This window comes from Gallinula chloropus, assembly GCF_964237585.1.
Source record: "Gallinula chloropus genome assembly, chromosome: 2".
NCBI classification, from domain to species: Eukaryota; Metazoa; Chordata; class Aves; order Gruiformes; family Rallidae; genus Gallinula; species Gallinula chloropus.
The window spans coordinates 145,462,306-145,485,035 of record NC_140086.1 but is presented as its reverse complement, the minus strand read 5'-3'; the positions used below and the strand labels follow the sequence as shown (position 1 = coordinate 145,485,035).

The following is a 22,730-nucleotide window of genomic DNA, read 5'->3' as shown; positions in this document are numbered from 1 at the left end:
ACGTAACTGGCGTGGAATACTCTCTTTGGCCAGTTGGGCCACCTGTCCTGGCTTCGCCCCTCCTTTCTCATGAAGAGCTGAGAAAGTCCTTGACTGTCTGACAGCAACTAACAACATCAGGGTGTTATCAGCACTGCTCCCATTTTAACTCTCAAACACAGCATTCCATCCGCTGCTACAAATGAACTTAACTCCATCCTGACCAAAACCAGGACATTATCCACCCCTTATTCCATACCATTTACGTCATGACCAGATCCAACCATTTCTTTTGAGAGATCCACCCATCTCTCTCTTCTCCATACCCTCTGCATGGGTACCCCATGGGCACCAAAACTTTGGAAATAATTCCCTTACTACTTAAAAGTTGTGAAAATGTCAGAAGTGGAGATCAGAAAGCCACTATTAGCTTTGACACCTGGAGCCTGAGAGAGCAAAGCTGCTCTACGTCTGAGCTGAGCCCTGTGAAGCAGTTCGGAGGAAAATCTCCAGGCCTCATTTTTCTGGTACCTGGACTTCTCCCTTGCAAAGGATGGGTACACAGCTCATTTACTGAATGTAAGTAATTCCCTTCCCCTTCTCTCCCCCTTCACATCCCCATTATGCCTGATACTATGACTCAGACTGGTTACCCAAATGGCAGCATTTCAACCCAGGAGGCACTGGGGAAGGCAAAAATGAATATTTATGTCTGTGCAAGAACCTACCAGAACTCCTACGTCAATAATGGGTCATTAAGAAAACAGGGATCACAACAGAAAATAAACTAATCGAGCCTACCTACTTGTGTTTACGGGGACAAAAGAACACACAAAGGTTGTGCTGGATGAAATGCTCCTCTAGCACCACGTCCAGCAGTGGATCACTATGGAAAGAAAGCTTTGTGACTGTGCAAAGACAATTCTCCTGCTTATCAGCCATTTACAGATTCAGGATTTAAGAGGTTTGTATGCACTGCTTTCAGGGATCTCGATGGATTTCTTTTCCATGACCTCTCCAATGCTTTTTGAACTCATGTAACGCACAGCAACCTGTGAAAATGAGCTCCATGAGTTAGTTATGCCATACGTAGAAGAAAACTTCATTTGTTTTAAACTTCTGCATGATGTGTGTTCCCTGTGTGTTCCGCAGTTTCTGCAGTTTCTGCAGGACAAAACCCAGCAACCAGCAGTTTCCTGAGTACCTCTGGACCACCTGTAATTTTATATACGTCTCATCGGTCTCTCAGTCCTCTCTCTCTCAAGCAAAACAAGTTGCAGTTGATTTAGTGACCCCTCATGCAGCAGACATTTTCCATCTCAGATCATCTTCATTACTGTACTTTGCACCGGTTCTCTATCTGTTATGGATGGATTTTAGATGAGGAATCCAGGTGTGCACACATACAGTACTGACGAGCTACAGGACCTTACAATTACAGCATAAAATGCCATCTACTTACCTCCTAACATTTTATTTGCCATTAAATTCAGGGGAATATAGCATGGACCCTACAAGTTTGCTTTCAAAATTCCAGACACTGGGAAAAGAGAGCTGCTGGTCATACTATTTCCTTAAGCTGAAATCCTGAACGCAGTACACAGCTAGTCTAAAATGGGATGTCAAGAAAACACAAGGAAAATCCAGAAAAATGCTGCTGATGGGGTCAGATCATATAAGCTGTAAACTCACTGTTAGTTATTTTACAAGTTTGATGAGAAAAACTTCAGAAACTTCAGAAAACCACAACACAAAAGCCTGCAGAGAGATTTCATATAAATGTGCTTTATTGCAGAGAAGTTACATTATTTACATGCTGCAACACATTACAACATAAATCTATCAAGTATTTTGTGGTGGATGCTGTTGGTTGCCAGATAACATTGTTATAAGAACCACATTATAAAGTGAAGAGACTTACAGCTTTATATACTCGGAGTAGCTAAAATGTTAAAAGTCAAAAGGCAGTGTTTTCTCAGGCCTGCCTGTTGTCATATGCATGCAAAAGCCTAAGGAGAGCAAATATAAAAGTATTGTCCAGTTTCAGGTCTATGATGCCACCAAAGCTGATGATAGGTGTGTACTGATTTATATTTTAAAGCGTATAATCTTGCATAAATTATACACGTCTAGTAAGATTGGTATAAATCTAATTATTTATAAACCATGGCTTAGAAATAAAGGAGAAATGCAGCTTGCACATGCATTTAAAAGGACAACCTAGCACATGTTTGTGACCTTTGTGTTTATTATCTTTTCTCTTAACAGATCTGCTAGAAAACATCTTAATTCTAGAGTTGCACTTCTCTTGGCTGAATAATGACAATGAAACTCCAGAAAAAGACAACTAAGCAATCTAGCCAATATATGCTGGTGGAGAAAAACCTATGAAATACAGAACATTATTTATGTCTAACTTAGTATGTCTTCATTTAGCAATGTTTCTAGCAGCATCATAGTGAAATAGAACAATTGAGTGAAGTTTGGCCCCTCATTTTCTCAAGTGCAAAATAATTGTCCCAATTGAATCTGTAGCCCAAATTTCAGTTGCTAAATAAACTTGGGAAAGCTTTGTTGCTTTCTAAAGGAAAGTTCTCCAATTGTATCAGTCTTAGGAGATGTGACTACAACAAGCCTAAAGAACCACAATGGACATTTTTTAAGAAGTGAGGGAAAGGGTCAGGATGAAAGAAAACAAAACTGAACACGAATATACAAGCCGATGCCTTCCCTGGGAAATCAGCCATCGCTCTTTTGCTTGCTGAGCAGCTGGGCTGCTTCAGGCCAGGCAAGGTATGGGCTTGCTTTCTTTGTTTCTAATGGGGTTATTTTTTAAAACAGAAAGAAAGGGAAAAGAAAATGAGCAAGGAATTGTAGACAGGTACTGGTGGCACAGACATGGTCATGCACGAAGGGCTTGATCCTGCCAGTGATGCCAGGGGCAGTGGCACTGTGTGGATGCTTTGCTGACCTGGATCCTGTCACCCTTGGCGCATGTTGTGCCCTGACACGGCTGCTGCAGCGCTGGGGCAGCCCCACGGTAAAGGAGGGAGGGCAAGACGAGTGAGGGTGCCAAGGATGGCGCCTGCTCCTTGTGACGGTCCGTCTCCGAGAGGCAGTGAGTGTGTACAAACATCTCCCTTCATGACACCTTCATGGACGCAGGCTTCTGACCCAAACGCCTGGCTACGGCAGAGTGCTGACTCTCATTAGTGAGCCAAGGCGACCTGACACAGGCTGTCCCCTGCACCATGTGCACACACCACCACTGATGGGATGCACAACCTCCCTTCAGTGGCAGGAGAGATGCGAGGTGGTCACCATACTCAGCAAGTTTAAAGTTGTTCATCTTTCTTCATACAAGGTCAGTGCACTCTTTGATGACTCCCAGAAAGCTACGTTCCCAGGATGGACTTTCTCCCGTGCAGGGAAATTTAGGGTTACTTTCTCTGAAGAGCTGCCACCGGGTCTAACCTCTGCTTTGCCCCACACAATGCAGAGAACTAGAGCTGGGCTGCACATGGGATGCCGCTGGCACTGTGTGTACAAAGTGCCCAAAGCACCCAGACTCAGACACCTGACTCCCTGACTCCCTTTCACAAGTGAACAAGGATTCTGGGCTGTGAGAGTCCTGGCCAGATGACGTGTGTTGAAGGCAAAGTCCAGATCTAGACCATAACTTGACCCTACTAAAAGGGGGTGGGAGCAAAGACCTAAGTCAGCACGTGCCCATGTCAGAATCAAGCACCATCTGGGCTAACCAGGTTGGTTGGGGCAGTTCAGCCACTAATCTGGAGCTAACGAGCAGCATTTATGAGCGAGACCAATGTGTTTAGACAGCACTGAGACCTGAGCTGACTTGTCCCCAGCTGGCTCAGGTGTCGGCATGTTCCAAGTTAGGGCTTAGCAGAGGAAGATCAGATCCATCTTGATCTGTCAGTGTAGACCTGCCCATAGTGCCATGTCCTTTTTAAAAGGACAAAGAGAGTCCTCACGCCCAGCCTATGTCTCTCTCTGCTCACTGCATTTTATCTTAAGCCACTTTTTCTATGATGCCACAAAAATCAGTTTATACTACATACGTGTATGTGCGTGTGTGTATTAGATATGACATTTTATATATATATTAAACATATATAAATATCTATTTTATACATATATTATATATATATTAAACAACACATTCTATTCAGTCATCCTCCTCTCATGTTCCTCCACTGAATCCCATCACTTCTCTCACATCACACACGTTCTTTAGGACTGAGCTGTCTTTGTTTTGGAGTACTGTACACATAGCCAATTCCAGTGAAGAGCACTTTCCTGGTACTGCATTTAGCTGTGTGAGGGGTTTTTATTATTGGTGATACTCCTCAGAATCTTTACAATACGTTGTCGGGCCCTGATGGTGGACCATCACTAAGACTCATTGTTGTGAACGGACTGTCTATGAATTAAGCTAATATACATGAATTGTACTGTAGCTGTCACTGAAAATCAGAACTGTATTGACCACCAACTCTTATGTATGAATAAATTAAAAAAAATAAATCCAAGCATTTTGGAATTTGGGGAGAGAGAGGCCATCATTTCCATTCCCTCACAACTGGGGGGAAGACGAATATTTTGGACTTCTCTCCTCACTTCAAAGGCCAATCTTTGAAGGTTTGCCAACAGGGATAAACAGTACACTGTTGTTCTATATGAGCTAGTGAATATATTTCCCAGAAATAGTTGTCGTTTTAGTGAAAACAGGTGATCATTTATGGGGTATGTTCATTCTAGTTCTTGCTTGTCTTATTTATGAGGATATGCTCAATGTGAAATACCAAACAGGATCGTCACCATGGATGTTTAAAGTAAGAATTCTGGCTTGTTAGATGGCATTTTCCAACTAGTAACAAACAACAGCTAAGTTGTCCTAAGATTTACCAGAATAAGCAGCTAAGACGACCGAATTTCCACTATTAACAAAGTCTAGGAGCATTAACAGGGAAATGTATAACAAGTAACTTACTGCGTATAAAACCCCTGAATAATACAGTATCAAACTATAAATTTAAACAACTGAGTAAACAAAAAAAATCACTATATAAATCACAGGAAACTGAAAAAAAAAATCTTCAAAGCCCAAAGGAACTTCCCAATATGAATTACGGCTTCCACAGCCAGTGAAAGATTACTGCAATTCTATACAGAAACAAAAGAAGTCTACAGCAGGTATTTTAACTTGCGACTAGAAGAGAGTATCTGCAGATTGCATAAATGTGTCGTTGTGTCACATAATATCAAAGGTATTTGCAAAAATTATACAATCTGGAATGCTTTAATATGAGACACAACAATGTACTTAAACACACAGTAATAAGAAAATGAGAGCAGTCGTTATATAAAATGTATTTTTGGGATGCATTGAGTTAGCAGTGCTATCTAGATTAAATACGTAAAGTGAAAGTCGTCATTTTAATAAGCTGCTCACTGATACCCCTTTTTACCACCAGGACATTTTCTGTGCCCTACTTCTGCTGGATCTTTAAAGTCCCAAGGGAAAGGTAAAGCCAGTTGCGGCATTCAGAAATAATTTGGTTAAGATCTACACTGTGCGTTTGTTACCCTCATTTTTTCCTCTTTAGAAAGAGCAGTGATTTCACAAAGGCAGGTTACTTTCATTGACACAGTAAAATCCTTGGAGCAGGGACCACATTATGGGCACTGCAAATCACATTGTTGGCACTCAACAAATAAATAATTACAACATTAATGATATTTTACTTTGTTTAACTCCTACTTATTTGTAGCATTGATTCCCTTGATTTAAGTGATGCTCCTTAGGAATTTTTCAGATCCTTTTGGCCTAAGTCCCTTCTGCTTTTCCTGTTGTCTTTCTTCTCAGTGCTGCTACTCTCTTCAGTCCAAAAGCCTCTTATTTTCGAGGTGTTGCTGTTTTATTTGCACTTATAGCAGAGGTGTTCGATAAAGCTACACTTCTTTCTGCATTTGGTAAATCTGGTGTGTCATATTCCCAAGGGCAGACTTCAGCTCGAGATGCTAAAGGTTGCTGTAAGTAACTACTTGGCTTATGGGAGTCAGATGAAAGCACACTTCCCTCTGAAGAGACATTTTTTTTCTGTTCTGCCAATTTATTGAGGTTCTCATTTTCTGCTGCTTTCTGTGGTAGCTCCTCCCGCTCCCCAGCACAGGTTATAGGTGCATATCTGTTAACACTCTCACACTTCAGCCCAGGGGAGACCTGAGGCTTGGAATTTGACTGTTTTTTCTCGTTCTCAAAGACCTGCTGCTCTTGTGCCTCCCAAGTGGCTGCCTCCACCTTCTCCAAGGTCTTTTGATTTGACTGTTGATACCCCTCAGGTGTCTTCATCTTATGGTGAGTCTTGCCCTTTGGCTGGGAAGGGTGGTTTTTCTCTGGCTCTGAGGAAGCAATAGACACATGTTTTTGAACTTTAGAGTCTGAAGGCACAGGACCAGGAGTTTGGTCATATAACTCCCAAGGACAAACTTCTCCTATGTCGAAATTGTCCTTGTTCAGAGACTTACCTGTGCCTGTGTCTGGATTTGCAGGTGTTTGACTAACCCTTTGCTGTTTCATTATTCCAGATTTATGGGTTTTCTTTGTTTCCTCGGAATGGGTAGAGTTCTTCCGGTGGGATTCCTTATGTTCCCCTTTATCGGAAGTGGAGTGCTTTTTGCTGGCCTCCTTACCCTTCTGCTGAGGTTTATGAGTTTTAGTGCTTTCTTCTAGACTTTGCGTTTTACCCGTTAGTCCCAGGGTCTTTTCCTTGGCACTAGCGATAACACTGAGGGATTTTTGTAACACAGATGTTCTTGGGTGCAGAGGCTTCTTATCGGCACTTAAGTTATGTGCACTTACTGATTTGCACACCAAAGGGACCGATTCAGTGGAGACAGCTTCAACTTTTTCTGGAGCGTTTTTGGTTAATTTGTTACCATTCAAGGAATCCAGAAGTGAATTCTCAGCAGCTATAACTTCTGCGCTTTCTGTAGTTAAGCTATTAGCTTCTTCGCTTTGATCCCGGACGTGATCGTAAGTGCTGTGGGACTTTTTTAATGAAAAGACCCTGTTTTTCAAAGTCTCTTCTTTTGGCTTTGCAGAACTCGTGGCATCCTGTGGGTTCTTCCTCAGCGTGGACGTGTTCTTCACGGCACTGTGCTCCATCAGGTCCTTCTCGTCCCTGGAGCACTGCCTGGTGACCGTCTCGGGGATTTCAGTAATGCGCCGCATGATCGAGCGCCCCAAGCCCTTTTTAGAGCACCGTTTTTTCTGGAGATGCGGGTTATTAGCAATCATCTTTTTCCTTTTATAGATTTCAAGTTGGGCATATAGTTTCTTCAACTCATCCTGCAAAGCAAAGTGAATGGCAAAACTAGTATGTACAGAGAGAGTCCAGTCAGCCTGATGAATGCATTACTTGTTGCCCTAAAAACTCCATTAAGCTTTCTTCACTGGTTTTACTACTTCTTGACTATGCCATTTCTTCATCAACTTAAATCCCATTTTTTCCCACTGTAAAAATAAGTTCAACCCTTGTACACACACCAGTTACCTTCCAGAGCTATGCATCACACAGCATACACAATCCATGTATGCTCACGCTGCATGGTTCAGATTGTGAACGCTGTGATGCATGCTTTCCTACTGAATCCCAGAGCTATTCTTTATTCTGCAAACAGAAGTCTCACAAGCTCCAGACAGAACTATCAGGTAAGATAGGAAGAATGTATTTTTTCTGTTAATCATGGTTTTTTAACACTTTCTGTTAAATAGTTATGTATAGTTATGTATATGTTACGTGCAAATGACTAATTGTAGTGACAACAGGTGCTGTTTGTACTTCAAGGTAATTCAAAGAGTCTATGTAAACTGATAAACAGCTCTCGCTGTGGATGCTTCTTCCTCTTTAGCTTCCAGTATGACTTTTACTACAACTAGTAAAGCATCTTTCTCTTCACACCTGTGAGCATTTTCCATGAGATTTTACATGACCTGATGCCATAATCATTGAGAGGCCTAAGCTGGCCTGTTTCAATTTGTATCTCTGAAAAAGTCAAACGGATGCAATTCAGAGTTTACTGGCATAAAAAAATGTTGTTCTTGAAAATAAATTGTATTTAAATGAAGTATATATATACACACACACATACACATACCCGAATATCTTCAGGATCCAAACTATGTTCACTCCATGCTGAATTGATACTGCTGTTCAGATAGGATCCAGATCGACCCATATCAAGCTCATCTTCATAAGCTTCTGTAGCTATATCATCTCTTGGGTTATTGCTTGAATGTGAAAACTGCAATAATCACAAAAAAGATGTTACCAACAGTGCAAAACGTTACTTCAACATCACTCTAAGAGTTTAAATCAACAGTTTTATGGCACAATCATCCTTGAGTGGACTTCCACATGATTTTCTGAACTCAAAAGACATCACTGGCCTAAGTAGTGTCCTATAGAATATCAGTGTTGTGTGGAAAGAACTCTTCGCAATGATGGCCTAACTTGATACGGCTTAGAGATCTGCATTAGGAAAGAAACCTTTGTAGTTGTTTTGATGCTTCTTTGAACTTCTTTAAACTATACTTAAATCAAGCTGGTCTGAAAAATATATGGAAATAAACTTTCAGCCAACTAGGCTTCTAAAGCCGTAAGACTGTATTTTATATTCCATACTGTTGAATAATCCCACAGAAAGCAATTCTCCCATTTTAGATGCTGAGACTGTAAAGAAAGAGATGAGGTGGCAAAAAATAAATAAATTAGCAAACAAATACAAAAGGAGTCAAGTTCATTTCTCCCTTCTAAGTTTTAGTGGATGCTCAGATCAACCGCTGAAGAGAGGCTGTCAGCTATCTTGTTATTCATATTGATTACTCATCTGTAGTTTCTATTGTCCACAGAGTCATCTGGCCTCAGAACTTCATGAATGGAACTAAATCTTGTGAATCTTCTCTTGATTCCCTGAATTCTATGACATGCTGGAAGAAAAGTCTGTGTAGTGTTACATAGATAACAAGCTAAAAATGGAAATGCTGATCGGTAGTTATGAGTCAGCTTCAGAAAGGTCAACAAATTTTCTAGGTTAGTCTAGAAAAACTTCTCTGAAGATACGTAATAAAGTACATGAACAAAAAATAGAAAATAAGACTATTGCCAGAGGCCAGAAAATTAATTTAAAATAAATAAGGTTATTCCACATTAAAGCTGCAACAATGTGTCCCCTTGTTACGACTGTTTAGGGTATGTGTATTTGACATTATCAGCATACCCTGTTCTGGAATAGCAGCTTCATTAAACTGAAAATTATATCAACTTGAACCATGTACCACTCCTCCTTTGTACGCAGCTTTCACCTTTACTGTTCTGTCTCTTGACCTTCTGATTAATACTACTGGTCATTTCAAAAGCCATTGTAAACTCATTAGCTTTGCTGAAACCCTACGCACTGGTGCTAGACAGGTGAAGGAGTTGCTTCCAGCTTTCCTGCCCCTGGGGAGACTTTGCTTTGCTCCTAGAGCTGACTGGCATTCTGCGGGGTTCAGAGCTCTGCCTTTTCTCTTCCCTGCCTCCTGCTGATCTCCATCTTCTCAAGTCACACACACACACATACTCCTCTTCCTACCCAGCACTGGCTCCACATCACAGGCCACATCTCCTCTCGATATGCAGCATCTGTCCAGCCCAGGCTCTGCCTCACAAAGGGTTCTCCTTTTCCAGACTGTACCAGCTGTCTAGTTTAAGTCTCAACTTCTCTACCCCATAGCTAGTCCAAGCTCCTCATTCCAGTTTTACTTAGCAGGACATCCTAGTCTTTCTATGCCCTCGCCTAAACTCGCTGTCTGATCTCAGCTAACTCTGGCAGCGAAATACGCATCACAAGGCAGGATTCTTTCTTTCTTGTATTAATCACATCAAAATTTTAAGTACTTCAAACCCCTGGAATTTTTAAGGCTGAAATAAAGAATCTTTGAAAACGTGTAAGAGTCTTTAAAATAAAAAAATGTACAACTTCTTTGGTAACATAGCCAAATTTTACATCTTCCTTTCCTATCTGATGCTTGCTAATTTTATACAGCACTGCTTCTGCATGACCACATTTATCTTCTTTGGTCCCAGCAAAAGAAAAGAGACAGGACACTGGAATACCTTAGGGATCAGAAGCAGCCCAACAGTGACTGTCACAGTCAAGTGTGTATGTGCAAAGAACAGCATCAGCATCCAGTCAGACTGAAGTCTTGAAGCAAGAATGAACCTGAAAATAAGAGTTCAGGGTTACCATTCACTGATTTTTCTCCAGTGCATTAGATTTGACATTGTTAATATTGCTTAGGATTCTTTTAATTGAAAGGCCAACCACAACTGGTTTTGTTCTCTACTGCTTTCATACAGACTAAAAACTACATCCACATGCTTTGCTTGTAGACCACAATTTCCAAACAACTCAGAAAAAAACCCAATCAAAATCCCAAGTCAAAACAAAACATAGAAACAAAACCCAGACCTTAAAGGGTATTGCTTATTCCATCATTGTCAATCTATTGAACTTTTTTTTTGGGTGGTTTATATTATCACAGTTTCTTTGGCCTGAACTGAGTTATGGCAGTTTACATACATTAAGGATTGGAACGGGGGATTTTAGGTTAAGCACACGTACTATGATAAATTGCAGTGCACTTTGTAAATACAGGATGTCCACAGATCACAGCTACAGAGTGCGGCTGATAAGACATCAAAGAGAAAGATGAACTGAAATGCATTTTAACAGGGAGCAGAGAAATGGCTTTGATTGCAGGACTGTCCAGCTCAATACCACAGGGCACAAGAGCCTTGTGACTGCTGGGAAATGGGTGGCTGAACCTCCCAGATGAAGCAATTCCTTGCTGAGCTTTCTAAGAGTGGTAGAACAAGCGCTGTGGTTAGAGCTAGCCGGAGCATGCTTGGCTTATCTGCTTTAGTGAGCTCCCAAAGACAGAAATGGCAAGCACTGCAGTGGATGAATGGATGTACCACTGGCTTGTAATCTGCAGGTTTACAAAAATCAGATAGATTTCAGATAGAAATGCTATTTGCAACTTATCCAAGTCTGCAGATGCACACTGTGCAGAAAATTTTGTTAACAGAAACAGTCTGGCATGAAACACTGACTTATATGCCATAACAACAGTCATCATTTCTTGTTTAATACTTTGTAAATGAAATGTTTCATGAACACAATAAAATACTACTTCTTACAGAGATGTTGCTGTTGAAGTGTTCAGGGAGAAGAGGAGGCTCAAGACTGAGGTTTAGCTAACTGAACACAACATGTCAACGACTGAATATGACATGAAAAACTTCTGGATATAAAAAATAACAGAGCGAAAAGTGAATAAAAGTGACAGATAGTGCTGTGAGGGATGGGAAGATTTCACAGGTGGTTACTGGGCAGTCATTTGAAAGATGGCCAAACTTCACAGGTCACTGAAGGGAGCAGTGGGGGCCTTTGAGGAGCAGAATCTGCAAGGGCAGTGGTACCAATGTAACCGTATCAGTAACGACATATGTCTGTGATTACCTAGCTAATTATATGAGAAACACCAAATCTGAGTACAGATGTAGCAAAACTGGGATCAACAGGAAAAGCATAATGAGGGGTGGGTTGTTTATTTGAGAGAAGACAAGGACAGAGACACAGAGGGGCTGAAGTAGATGGGGGAAGTATGGAAAGAAGGTGGGATAAAGGGGCTAGTGACATGCAAGATGTCGATGGCTGAGCCCTGTACCTGATCACTGCAGTATCTCCTATCTTCTCCTTAAATCCTTCTCCTGATGTCTGTGTGGTCCCACTACACACTGTATGTGTGTATGTGCAAGTCATGAGCAAACTTCAGGCTGGGCTAGCCAGCATGGGGAGATCCATCTGGGAAGAGACAAGATCTCAGCCCATGACTGGCTATGGGGCCTGAAAGCCCATAGGTTGTCCTAAAGAATGTGTTTGTATATGATGGAGCTGTCAATGTAGTGTGCTTGTGAACCTACACAGAGTGTGTGTCTCATTAGTCAGTCTGATCAGCTGCAGAGGACCAGGCTGTACATGTTGGACCTGTGCTGGTCTATGTGGCCAGCCATGTCTTGCATATGTCTGCACCTGTGGTGGATGTGCTCAGCCTCGCCAGGCCTGTGTTGTCATTTTATGTGACAAGGTTCTGGTGAAGGGGGGCTGCGGGGGTGGCTGCTGCAATAAGCAGCCAGAAGCTCTCTGCAGGATCAGGAGAGTAAACACCAGCCGATTCAAGGCCGGAGTCGTTGTTGACCAAAGCTGAGCCCATCAGCGACGGTCACAGTGCCTCTGTCAATCACATTTAGAAGAGAAAAAATGCAAGCAGCCACTTTTTGCCACCAGAGAAGGGTGTGAGAAGATGTAAGGAACTGTGCAGACACCAAGGCCAAGGAAGAAGGTGGGGGAGGAGGTGCCCCAAGTGCTAGAGAGAAAGATGCCCCTGCAGCCCATGGAGAGGCCCCACGCTGGAGCAGGTGGAGACATACAGGAGATGCTGTGACCCACGTCGGAGCAACCCCCTGCCAGCACTTGCAGCCCTTGGAGAGAGAGAGACACACAGAGATGAGCGACAGAGAGACATCCACGCCAGAGCAGGTTTGCTGGGGGTGGGGGGATTGTGACTCCATGGGGGACTAGGCTGGAGCAGTCTGGGCTTGAGAGACTGAGGAGACATTCTATGATTTTATGACTGCAGCCCAGTGACCTACACTGAGGCAGCTGGTGATGAGCTGAAGCCCTGTGGGAAAGGACTCACATTGGACAAGTTCATGGATGACTGTCTCCCGTGGGTAAGACCCCACACTGCAGCAAGGGAAGGGTGTGAGGAATGCTTTCCCCTGTCCCTGCAGCTAAGGAGAACATCTTGAGAGGAACTGACCAAAATCCCCATTCCCTGCTCCTCCCCGTGCCGTAATGGGGGGAAGAAGGGAGGGAAATCATGACTAAAGTGAAGTCTGCTAAGAAAGGACGGGTGGGGGGAGGCGCTTTAAGATCTGGTTGCACTTCTCGTTATCTAACTCTGGTGTCACTGTATGTGTAGCACAGTGTAATAAATTAGTTTTCTTTATTTGGTGTTGAGTCTCTTTTACCCGTGACACTAATTGCAGAATGATCTCTCCCTGTCCTTGTCTCGACTCCTAAGCCTCTCAATATATATTTTCTCCCCTGTCCAGCTGAAAAAGGCAGTGATAGAATGACATTGCTGGCTGAACATGAGTCAGCAGTGTACCCGGGTAGCCAAGGTGGCCAATGGCGCCCTGGCCTGTATCAGCAATAGTGTAACTGGCAGGAGTAGGGAAGTGATAGTTCCCTTATACTCAGCTCTGGTGAGGCACACCTTGAGGACTGTGTTCGGTTTTGGGCCCCTCACTCCAGGAAGAATGTTGAGGTGCTCAGGCTGGTGAAGGGTCTGGAGCACAAGTCTTATGAGGAACAGCTGAGGAAGCTGGGGCTTTTTAGTGTTGAGAAAAGGGGCCTGAGGGGAGACCATATTGCTCTCTGCAACCACCTGCAAGGCAGGCGCAGAGATGTCGGGGTTGGTCTCTTCTCTCAGGTGACAAGCAATAGGATGAGACGAAATGGTTTAAAATTGCACCGGAGAGATTTAGGTTAGGTATCAGGAAGAATTTCTTTAATGAAAGGGTTGTCAAGCATTGGAACAGGCTATCCAGGGAGGTAGTGGAGTCACCATCCCTGGAGGTATTTAAAAGCCGCATAGATGAAGTTCTTAAGGACATGATCTAGAGGTGGACTAGTGAGGGTTGGACTCAATGATCTAAAGGGTCTCTTCCAGGTGATTCTATGACTTTGGCAGGCATCTGGCCTCCAGCCAGGATCAAACCACTACAGCCTGCAAATACAAACAGCAGCAGCCACATCCATCAGAGATGGGACAAAGCTCCCTGGTCCTGATGCTCACCAGATTTTGCTAACCCTTAGCAGCTCCAATTGTCAAATTCTGTGAAGGCTTTTTGCTTGTTTTATGTATGAATCCCTGACTGACTAAGGTATCCATGCCATATTCCTGAAAGCAAAGTAACATTTGTAGTAGCCATTCAGACCTAGCAGAGATCAGGTTTCCATTCAAATGGGGTTTTTTTCCACATAAATCTTGGTTTTCTCTGTAATACAAGAGAAAGAGCAATGCAGGCATTTAACACTATGCTGATCTGAAGATAATCAGGAATTCTATTTCTGAAATGGGAATAATACTTTTAAAGGGAAACAAAATACAAACAGTCCAAGGTTTTATTTAGCACTCACATCAATCTTCTATGAGCTTCGGGAGTTTTCAGACTGGATGGCTGCCTTGTAATAGTTGATGTCTTTCAAGGCTCCCGTGCTCTATGACAGCTCAGATACGTCATATAAATCTGAGTCTTACATTTCTACACTTTCAGTTACATGCAGAACTTGTCAGGGAAGACAGAAGGAAAAAAAAATCAAAACTAGGGAAATGTGAACTTCAAAGAGATGAGATTAGGACTTGTGTATACAGAAATGGACATAGTCTCAGGAGGGATCATGTACTTTCAGTGCATTTTATTAATTCCTATCCATAAACAGTATTTCTTCCATATTTCTTCAACAAACCAGCATGTATGAGACAGAGGGCAAAGAATCTATATAAAATGTACATTAAAAAAAAAAAAAAGAACAGAATCAGCAGCCCTTAGAGTGAAGGAACAGGATCCTCACTAAGATAAACTGAAAGACCTAGTCCTTTTCTTTCTCCTTCACAGGGCATGTATTAAAATGCCACATTTTCCCCTTTTCCTCTCTATCCCAAGATTAGTTTTACTCTGTCCTACCTATTGTTAAAATAAACTTGCAGCGTACGTAATAGTTCTCCTACTGCATTGAACTGTACCCTCTAACATGGCCCAAAATAATGGTTTAGAAACATAAATTAATGGGAGAAAAAAATGACTGAGAAGCTGTCATGTTGGTTATAATAAATTCAAAAGTATTGTAAAGGAATTTTTTATCAGGAATGAAAAGAAAAATGTTTCCATCAAATACTGATTTTAAACATTGTTTCTGCAGATGTTTATCTTAGGGAGCGAAGAAGATTTTGAGAGTTCTATGGATATTGACAGATAGGGATAGGAGAAAGTGAAGGAAACAAAAAGTTATAAGTCTGAAAAGTGCACTAAACTTTCTAACAATAGAGGAAAAGAGCACCTGCAAGGAACAGAGATGAAAAGTTTGCTTTGCTGATGTTTACTCAGAAAAAAGGATGTCTCGTGGATGCAAACATCAAGAAGTCCAAGAAAAATGTGAGTTCAAAGACAGATGAAGGGACAGAGAAGAATATCTGAAAACTGTCAATGGAGTGATGTAAAATAATCCCAGACAATCTTAGTGGAAAAGATCTGTCTGAAGGCAAAGAGAGGTGTGAGAATGTTGTAAGCAAGTCATGAGAATCTCTTACAGCATGAGATGAAATTCATGCTATCCCGCTAGCTTGAATTTTCTAGGACAAATTCATTTTTACAGGGGACTGTAGAAAAGACATATATAGTAATTTTCATGTAGCTCTGGCTGAGACCCTTTTATATTTATTACTACTTGAATAATTTGCAAGTATGAAATGTAGAGCTCATTAAAAACTTTGTAAGAAAAACATGCTTTATAGCATATGCATAACAATTTTTATGTCAGCATATAAAACACATGCACAAACCAGTACAATTATCTTACCATACAGCTGCATTGTGCCAATCTCTTACACACCAGGAAAAGCTGATGTAAACCAACACTCTTACCTGCTGTTTTTTGAGGGTACAAACCAGTGAGCAGTATGTAGATGACTGTAGACAGGTAGTTTTGCTACATCTAATTTATCATATATACTGAACTTTGATTCAAGAACCTATCTGCTAGCTATACTGAAAAAACCCCTTAATTATACAATTAACAAGTTCGTGGTATGTATTCTTGAATCCTATGGGAACAGTTTTAAGTTTAGTAATCACTTAGTTGTCAGAATTAAATATTTATGAGACCTTCCATTATGCATCCTATATCCCACTCACCCATTTTAAGTTGCATCATATGAAACCCGAAAGATAAACAGTCAATTACTAGATCTACAGATCACTTGCCTAATTGTATGGAATATAGCAGAGATAATGAGCTCATTGTGAACTGCAACAGCCATATAACGTGGCTCATGAAATGCTGATGGGACTGTCCGCACTGCATAGCAGAGATAAACACCCCACAAGAGGAATAAAAATTCAGCTGTGAGAAGAACAAAAAGAAATAATTTGCAATTAGTTTTAAATATGAAAAAGGAAGGAAATTTGAAGTATTAGAGTATCTTCTGTATGTGTGAGTATCTATGCAAAGACAATATACACTCATACATGCATATATAAACACACTTAGGCATTCAAACTCTTTCAGACATCATCCCTGCACAATACATTTGGTTTTCATTTTACATGCTTCTTTTTACCAGATCAGGAACCTTTGCATTCACGGTGTTTCAGTTTTTCAATTGACAACCTTTAAGCCAATGTCCTGACTGTTTTTCAAATTGGTACTTGAGAAGTTTGACATCACTTAAAACAACAACTATTTTAATTTGTAATTCTGGTTCTTGTAACAAAGGCAGACACTGCTGCTACTACTGGACTACAAGCTTTCTAAGACACTAGTTTCATTTCAAAGGTTTATAACTCAGATCTAACAACATATTTTGGGTTAAAAAAATTCCTCTGTTCATTATAGTTAATTCTGCTGGTGCCCATAATATGATGAGTCATATCTGAGGGCCTAATGTAATTATAAAAGAGTACTTGTTTCTCTTTGTTAGGAGAAAAATGAATAAAGGAGGAGTAAAGGGTCAGGGATCAGCTTAAACTATCCTGTTAGTGCTAACTCATCTGTATGCATCAGGCAGTCTGTTGTGACATCATTTTGCTTTTAATACAAATGAAATAATTTCACACCCATGTGGAAAAATCTCCCCTACCAGGAAAAAAAAACAACCCAACAACCCCACAAAAAACCCAACAACCCTACAAAAACCCCCAAAACTCCACAGCTCTGCCATGTATCTATTAGAGCTGGCGCCTGTGCCTCTTGCCTTGCAGTCTGTGTTGACGATGGTTGGAAGTGGATGAGCCTATCCATCAACCTGCAATTCCATGACAGACCCCTGCAACGCCAGCACTGCTCTGGACCAGCTTCAGAAATTGTGATCCTGTTGTTACTCATACACTGCTTTTGCCTTGTTGAATTTTTTGCAGTAAGTCCACTGACCACTGTATTTACTTACTGGATATTATGTTAGTGACATCATTGTATATTCAACTGTGCCAAGAGCAAGTTCATACACTTGAGAGAAAGAAGTAAAATGGGAGGGATGGGATTTAAGTCACCTATGCTCAGCAACTGAAAAGCTGTCTGTGAATAGAGTTAGTCAGCTCTACTGCCAACCATCACATCCTGACACAACAGTAGGTGCCACATATCTCCTTGAACACTGAGAGTATTCAATGATGAGTATTTTAATATAAGTATCTAAATGTTAGATGTTCTGGCAGATCAGTTGACCATTATCATAGCTCCTCATCTCTGAAATGAATTTAATTGGCTGCTTGAGCTAAAGGAATGTCCCTTATTAACCTTCTTGGTTTTGTGAATTTTTGTACCTTGCTATTGCATCTTAAATTATCACTCAGATGTAGAAATAGAAAAAAAATATTACATTTACAGTAAAAAATACAGTCAAATGTAGTGTAACAGAAAATTACTTATTCTCATACTTGTTTTTGTCAATACATGTTATTGCAGTGTAACTAGAAGAGGTGATGAGTGACATCACCCTATGGTAGTGATCAGCAAATGGGCTACCACTGGCCTGGACAGATGCAGCCTTTGCTGCGTAAAAAACTGCGTGGATGCTGGGCCCAAAGAGTTGTGGTAAATGGAACTAGATTCAGCTGGAGGCCAGTCACAAGTGGTGTTCCCCAGAGCTCAGTCCTGGGTCCAGTTCTGTTCAAAATCTTTATCAATGACCTGGATGAAGGGATCAAATGTTCCTTCAGTAAATTTGCAGATGACACTAAACTGGGAGGACGTGTCGATCTGTTTGAGGGTAGGGAGGCTCTTCAGAGGGGTCTGAACAGGGTGGATCGATGGGCTGAGACCAACAGGATGATGTTCAATAAGGTCAAGTGCAGAGTTGTGTACTTGGAACGTAACAACCCCATGCAGTGATACAGGCTTCAGAAAGCATGGCAAAGGACCTGGGGGTGCTGGTTGACTGCTGACTGAATATTGAGCCAGCAGTGTGCTCAGGTGGCCAAGAAGTCCAAGGGCATCTTGGCTTGTATGAGAAATAGCATGGCCAGCAGGACCAGGGAAGTGATTGTGCCCCTGTACTCGGCATTGGTGAGGTCGCACCTCAAGTACTGTGTCCAGTTTTGGGCCCCTCACTGTAAGAAAGATGTTGAGGTCCTGGAGCGTGTCCAGAGATGGGCAACCAGGCTGGTGAAGGGGCTGGAGAGCAAATCGTATGAGGAGCGGCTTAGGGAGCTGGGGTTGTTTAACTTGCAGAAGAGATCTCAAATGTCTTTTCCAACCTAGTGATTCTGTGATTCTGTGATTACTGGTCTGGCTGGGATAAGCACACAAATGTTTGTGAACTCTGGTTAGCAACAAATAGAATAAAACATCAGTACTGGCTATCTCATGAGAACAGATCCTCCAGTTTTCCCCACTTTTAACAATCTGCAACTGCTGCAAATTACATACATTATAGTGTTTTAGTATTTGGAAATTTCTAATTTTGCAGTGCATTTCAGCTAAAATCAGTAAGACAGGAGTTTTGATAAAATTATTTGCCATACTGATCTCTCTGTCCTCTGGTAAGAATTCAGTTTGGACAACACTTTTCTGTATTTTTGTAAAAAATAGATGGCTTAGCTTTAAACCCTTCATTTTTATGAGAACATATCCTAGACACGCCCAGCAGTTGAGTTTGCCAGTTACATAAAATCAAACATCTGAAAAGGCACAATCCACACATGCTGATATTTTTGTGTTCTTCCTTAACAAAATCCCAACAATAATAAACCTTTTGACTTTAATAGTTTGACTTGGGATCTTACTGAGTATCAGTATGAAAAAAGCATGGCATTAATCTTCTGAGGTTATGTGTCTCCACCCAAGACTGAATCACATATGCAGCAATGTATTCCCACATCCCCATGCACAGACCACTGGGCAAACTGGCTGGTTTCTTAAAAACACCTACACAGCAATGTCCTACCAATCATCTTGCTCCTGAAGTCTTCTGTGAGCAAGTGGAATACAAATTTGGCTTCAAGAATTAAGAATAAATGCTTCTTCACAAATGTTAGAGGAGCTTTGGTTTTTCTTTTTAAGTACACTTGCCTCACATACACAGAATCATGGCACTGAAACGTATTGCTCTTCAAAGGACTGACATTCATTGCTTTAATTGTTGTGTATTGATTGAGAAGAGATACAAGAAACTCATTAGCATTAGGTTGCTAAAGCCAACTGATCGTACTGTCCTATGTTCTATGGAAACTCTTCTATTAATATGGTTCAGCAGGTATTCCCCAAAACAAGCCAGAGAGCTTATTTCCTCACATTTTGCCTTTCATCCAAAGTCCAACTACAACCAAAAAAACATTAGCAGCAGAGCTGAACAGATGAGCAAACTGAAATAACAGGCATAGTCCACAAAGCTACACATGGCCCATTTTTTTTTCTTCCTGAAATGGAGAAGTGCCTCAAGTCTCGTACTGATTGAAAAGATCAGTTAGAAGTGCTAACGGAGTCTGAGAGTTCAAGAAAGCTTGGGTTCTAAAGGGATGAAAATATATGTATAAAACTCCATGTGCTGAAGGCATTCCTACCTAAACTAATGAGTGTGGGCCAAAGTTTGCTCTTTTTTTTGCAAGGAAAAAACCCAACTTTTAAATTTGAACATTTACAAGAATACATTTTTTTACATACAGATTGAAAAAAAGGTCACAGAGAGCAAATGAAAGTGACAAAGCCAAACCACCATAATAAAAAGCAATTTCAATGAGTTGGGCTAAGTAGGAATAAAACATAGAATCATAGAATGGTTTGGGTTGTCAGGGACCTCAAAGATGATCAAGTCCCAATCCCCCTGCCATGGGCAGGGACACCCTCCACTGCCCAAAAGCCCCATCCAACCTGGCCTTGAACACTGCCAGGGAGGGGACAGCCGCAGCTTCTCTGGGCAACCTGTGTCAGGGCCTCACCACCCTCACAAGGAAGAATTTCTTCCTGATATACAAACCTCCCATCCTTCAGCTGAACAAGCCCAAGTCTCTCAGCCTGTCTTCACAGAAGAGGCGTTCCAGCCCCCTGATCATCTTCCTGGCTCTCCTCCGGACTCATTCCAACAGCTCCATGTCTTTCTTGCACTGGGGACTCCAGAGGTGGACACACTACTCCAGGTGGGTTCTCATGAGAGTGGAGTAGAAAGGGGTAATTCCCTCCCTTGATCTGCTGGTCACAGTTCTTTTGATGCAGCCCTCTGTATGGTTGGCTTTCTGGGCTGCAAGCACACATTGCCAGCTCATGTTGATCTACTTGTCCATGAAGACTGCCAAGTCCTTCTCCTCAGGGCTGCTCTTAATCCATTCCCTGCCCAGCCTGTTGTTGTGTTGGAGATTGTCTGAAAACATGTGCTGGACCTTTCACTAAGCCTTGTTGATCTCCTTGAGGTTCACATAAGCTCACTTCTCAAGCCTGTCAAGGTCCCTCTGGACCTCCTTTCCCTACAGTTTGCCAACTGCACCACACAGCTTAGTGTCATCAGCAAACTTGCTGAGGGTGCTCTAGATCCCCCTGTCCAAGTCTTTGACAAAGACATTAAACAGCATTTATGGCAATACCAACAGTTGAGGAATGCCCCTCATCACTGATCTTCACTTGAGACACTGAGCCATTGACTGCAACTCTTTGAGTGACACCATCCAGCCAATTCCTTATCCATCGGATGGTCCATCTGGCAAATACATGTCTCTCCAACTTAGAGACAGGGATGACATGTGGGGCAGTGTCAAATGCTTCGCACAAGTCCAGCTAGATGACACCAGTTGCCCTTCCCTTATACACCAACACTGTAACCCTGACGTAGAATGCCACACGAGTTTTCAGGCACAATTTGCCTAGTGAAGCTATGTTGGCTGCCACCAATCACCTCCTTACTTTTCCATGTGCATTAGTATCGTTTTCCAGGAGGATCTAAACCATGATCTTGCAGGCAGAGAGGTGAGACTGACCGGTCTACAGTTCCCTGAGTCTTGCTTTCTTCCCTTTTTAGAAATGGAGATGGTGTTTCCCTTTTCCAACCAGTGGGAACTTCACCAGACTGCCACGATTTACAATTTCATCCATTAGTTCTCTCAGGACCCACAGATGCATCTCATCAAGTTCCACGGTGCACCTTCAGGTTCTTTAGATGGTCTTGAACATAATTGTCTCCTACAAAGTCTGGTTCTTCATTCTCCAAGCCTCTGCCCTCTGTGACTTGAGTGTTGTGGATCAAGCTCTTGCTGGTGAAGACTGAGGCAAAAAATTTCTTGAGCACCTCAACCTACTCCATATCCCAGGTAATCAGGTCTCCTGTTTTCTTCTGGAGGGGTCTTACATTTCTCCTAGTTTTCCTTTTATCTTTTACCTATGGAAACTTTTCATGTTGCCCTTGACGTCCCTGCCCAGATTTATTTCTGTCAGGGTTTTAGCTTTCCTAACCTGATCCCTGGCTGCTCAGACATCTCCTCTGTATTCCTCCTAGGCTACCTGCCCTTGCTTCCTCCCTCTGTAGCATTTGATCTCCAGATCTGATTAATTCTGAAAATTTCAGTTTTCAGTTTCACAATCATAGTTACAAGGAGTTCCTAAGACTAGAAGAGGAGATTTCTAAGTATAAATAGACTGGAGCATAACAGTAGTTTGCACCATTTTAATGCATAAACCTTTACGTTTAGAGCAGAGCTGGCATTCCTGTCTGCAGATAATAATTAGTGCGACACCTGGTACGTAACACAAATAGGGAATAGCTTTTAAAACATGAGGTAAAATAACAGAGTTCCTATACTTGCTAAGCCCAACATTGTAATAATGTCATTAGCAGTAACAAACAAAACAGTCTGACAGGAAACCAATTTATAATCTAAACCACTAATTACACAGCTTAAATGTATCATGTAGAAGCTGTGCTTGAGGGGGGAAACAAAGTGCAGATATTTAGCTATGGACTATTAGTGTAATTTGTAACAAAATCTGAAGGTATTATCAAAATCTGCTGTCCTGTTTTTCTATACGGCATTTTTGTTTCCTATCATAAAGTAAGGTGGCACATCGGTGTATTTATTACACCAATGAAAAACACAGATATAAATAACTTCAGAGAGAAAGACACACTACATACATGGGTGGACTGACAGATAATGGAGCACATCTTGCCACCATGCAGCAAGGTTCTTATGAACTTCTCATCTCTGAGATCTTATTATTTCTGTCTGTGCTCCACAAGTGACTGTTTTGTGCCAAATATCTTTAATGATTAAAATATGTGAGATGAAATTTCTACTTGGCTTGCTGAACAAGTACAAGGCTGGTGTGGAAGTGACTTCCTGACCACTAAA

General features: G+C 41.7%; 1 protein-coding gene across 1 annotated transcript in view; it reads right to left on the bottom strand.

Moving 5' to 3' along the window:
- Nucleotides 1-5,899: 5,899 nt before the first annotated feature.
- The window catches only part of GPR158 (G protein-coupled receptor 158), a gene marked incomplete at both ends in the record, with an annotated part of 204,233 nt that continues 187,402 nt past the window's right edge, over nt 5,900-22,730 (bottom strand). The window contains 4 exons of the mRNA XM_084280298.1: nt 5,900-7,354; nt 8,164-8,310; nt 10,164-10,269; nt 16,164-16,302. Of these exons, the coding sequence (XP_084136424.1) occupies nt 5,900-7,354; nt 8,164-8,310; nt 10,164-10,269; nt 16,164-16,302 (1,847 nt within the window). The remainder of the gene's footprint in view (nt 7,355-8,163; nt 8,311-10,163; nt 10,270-16,163; nt 16,303-22,730) is intronic.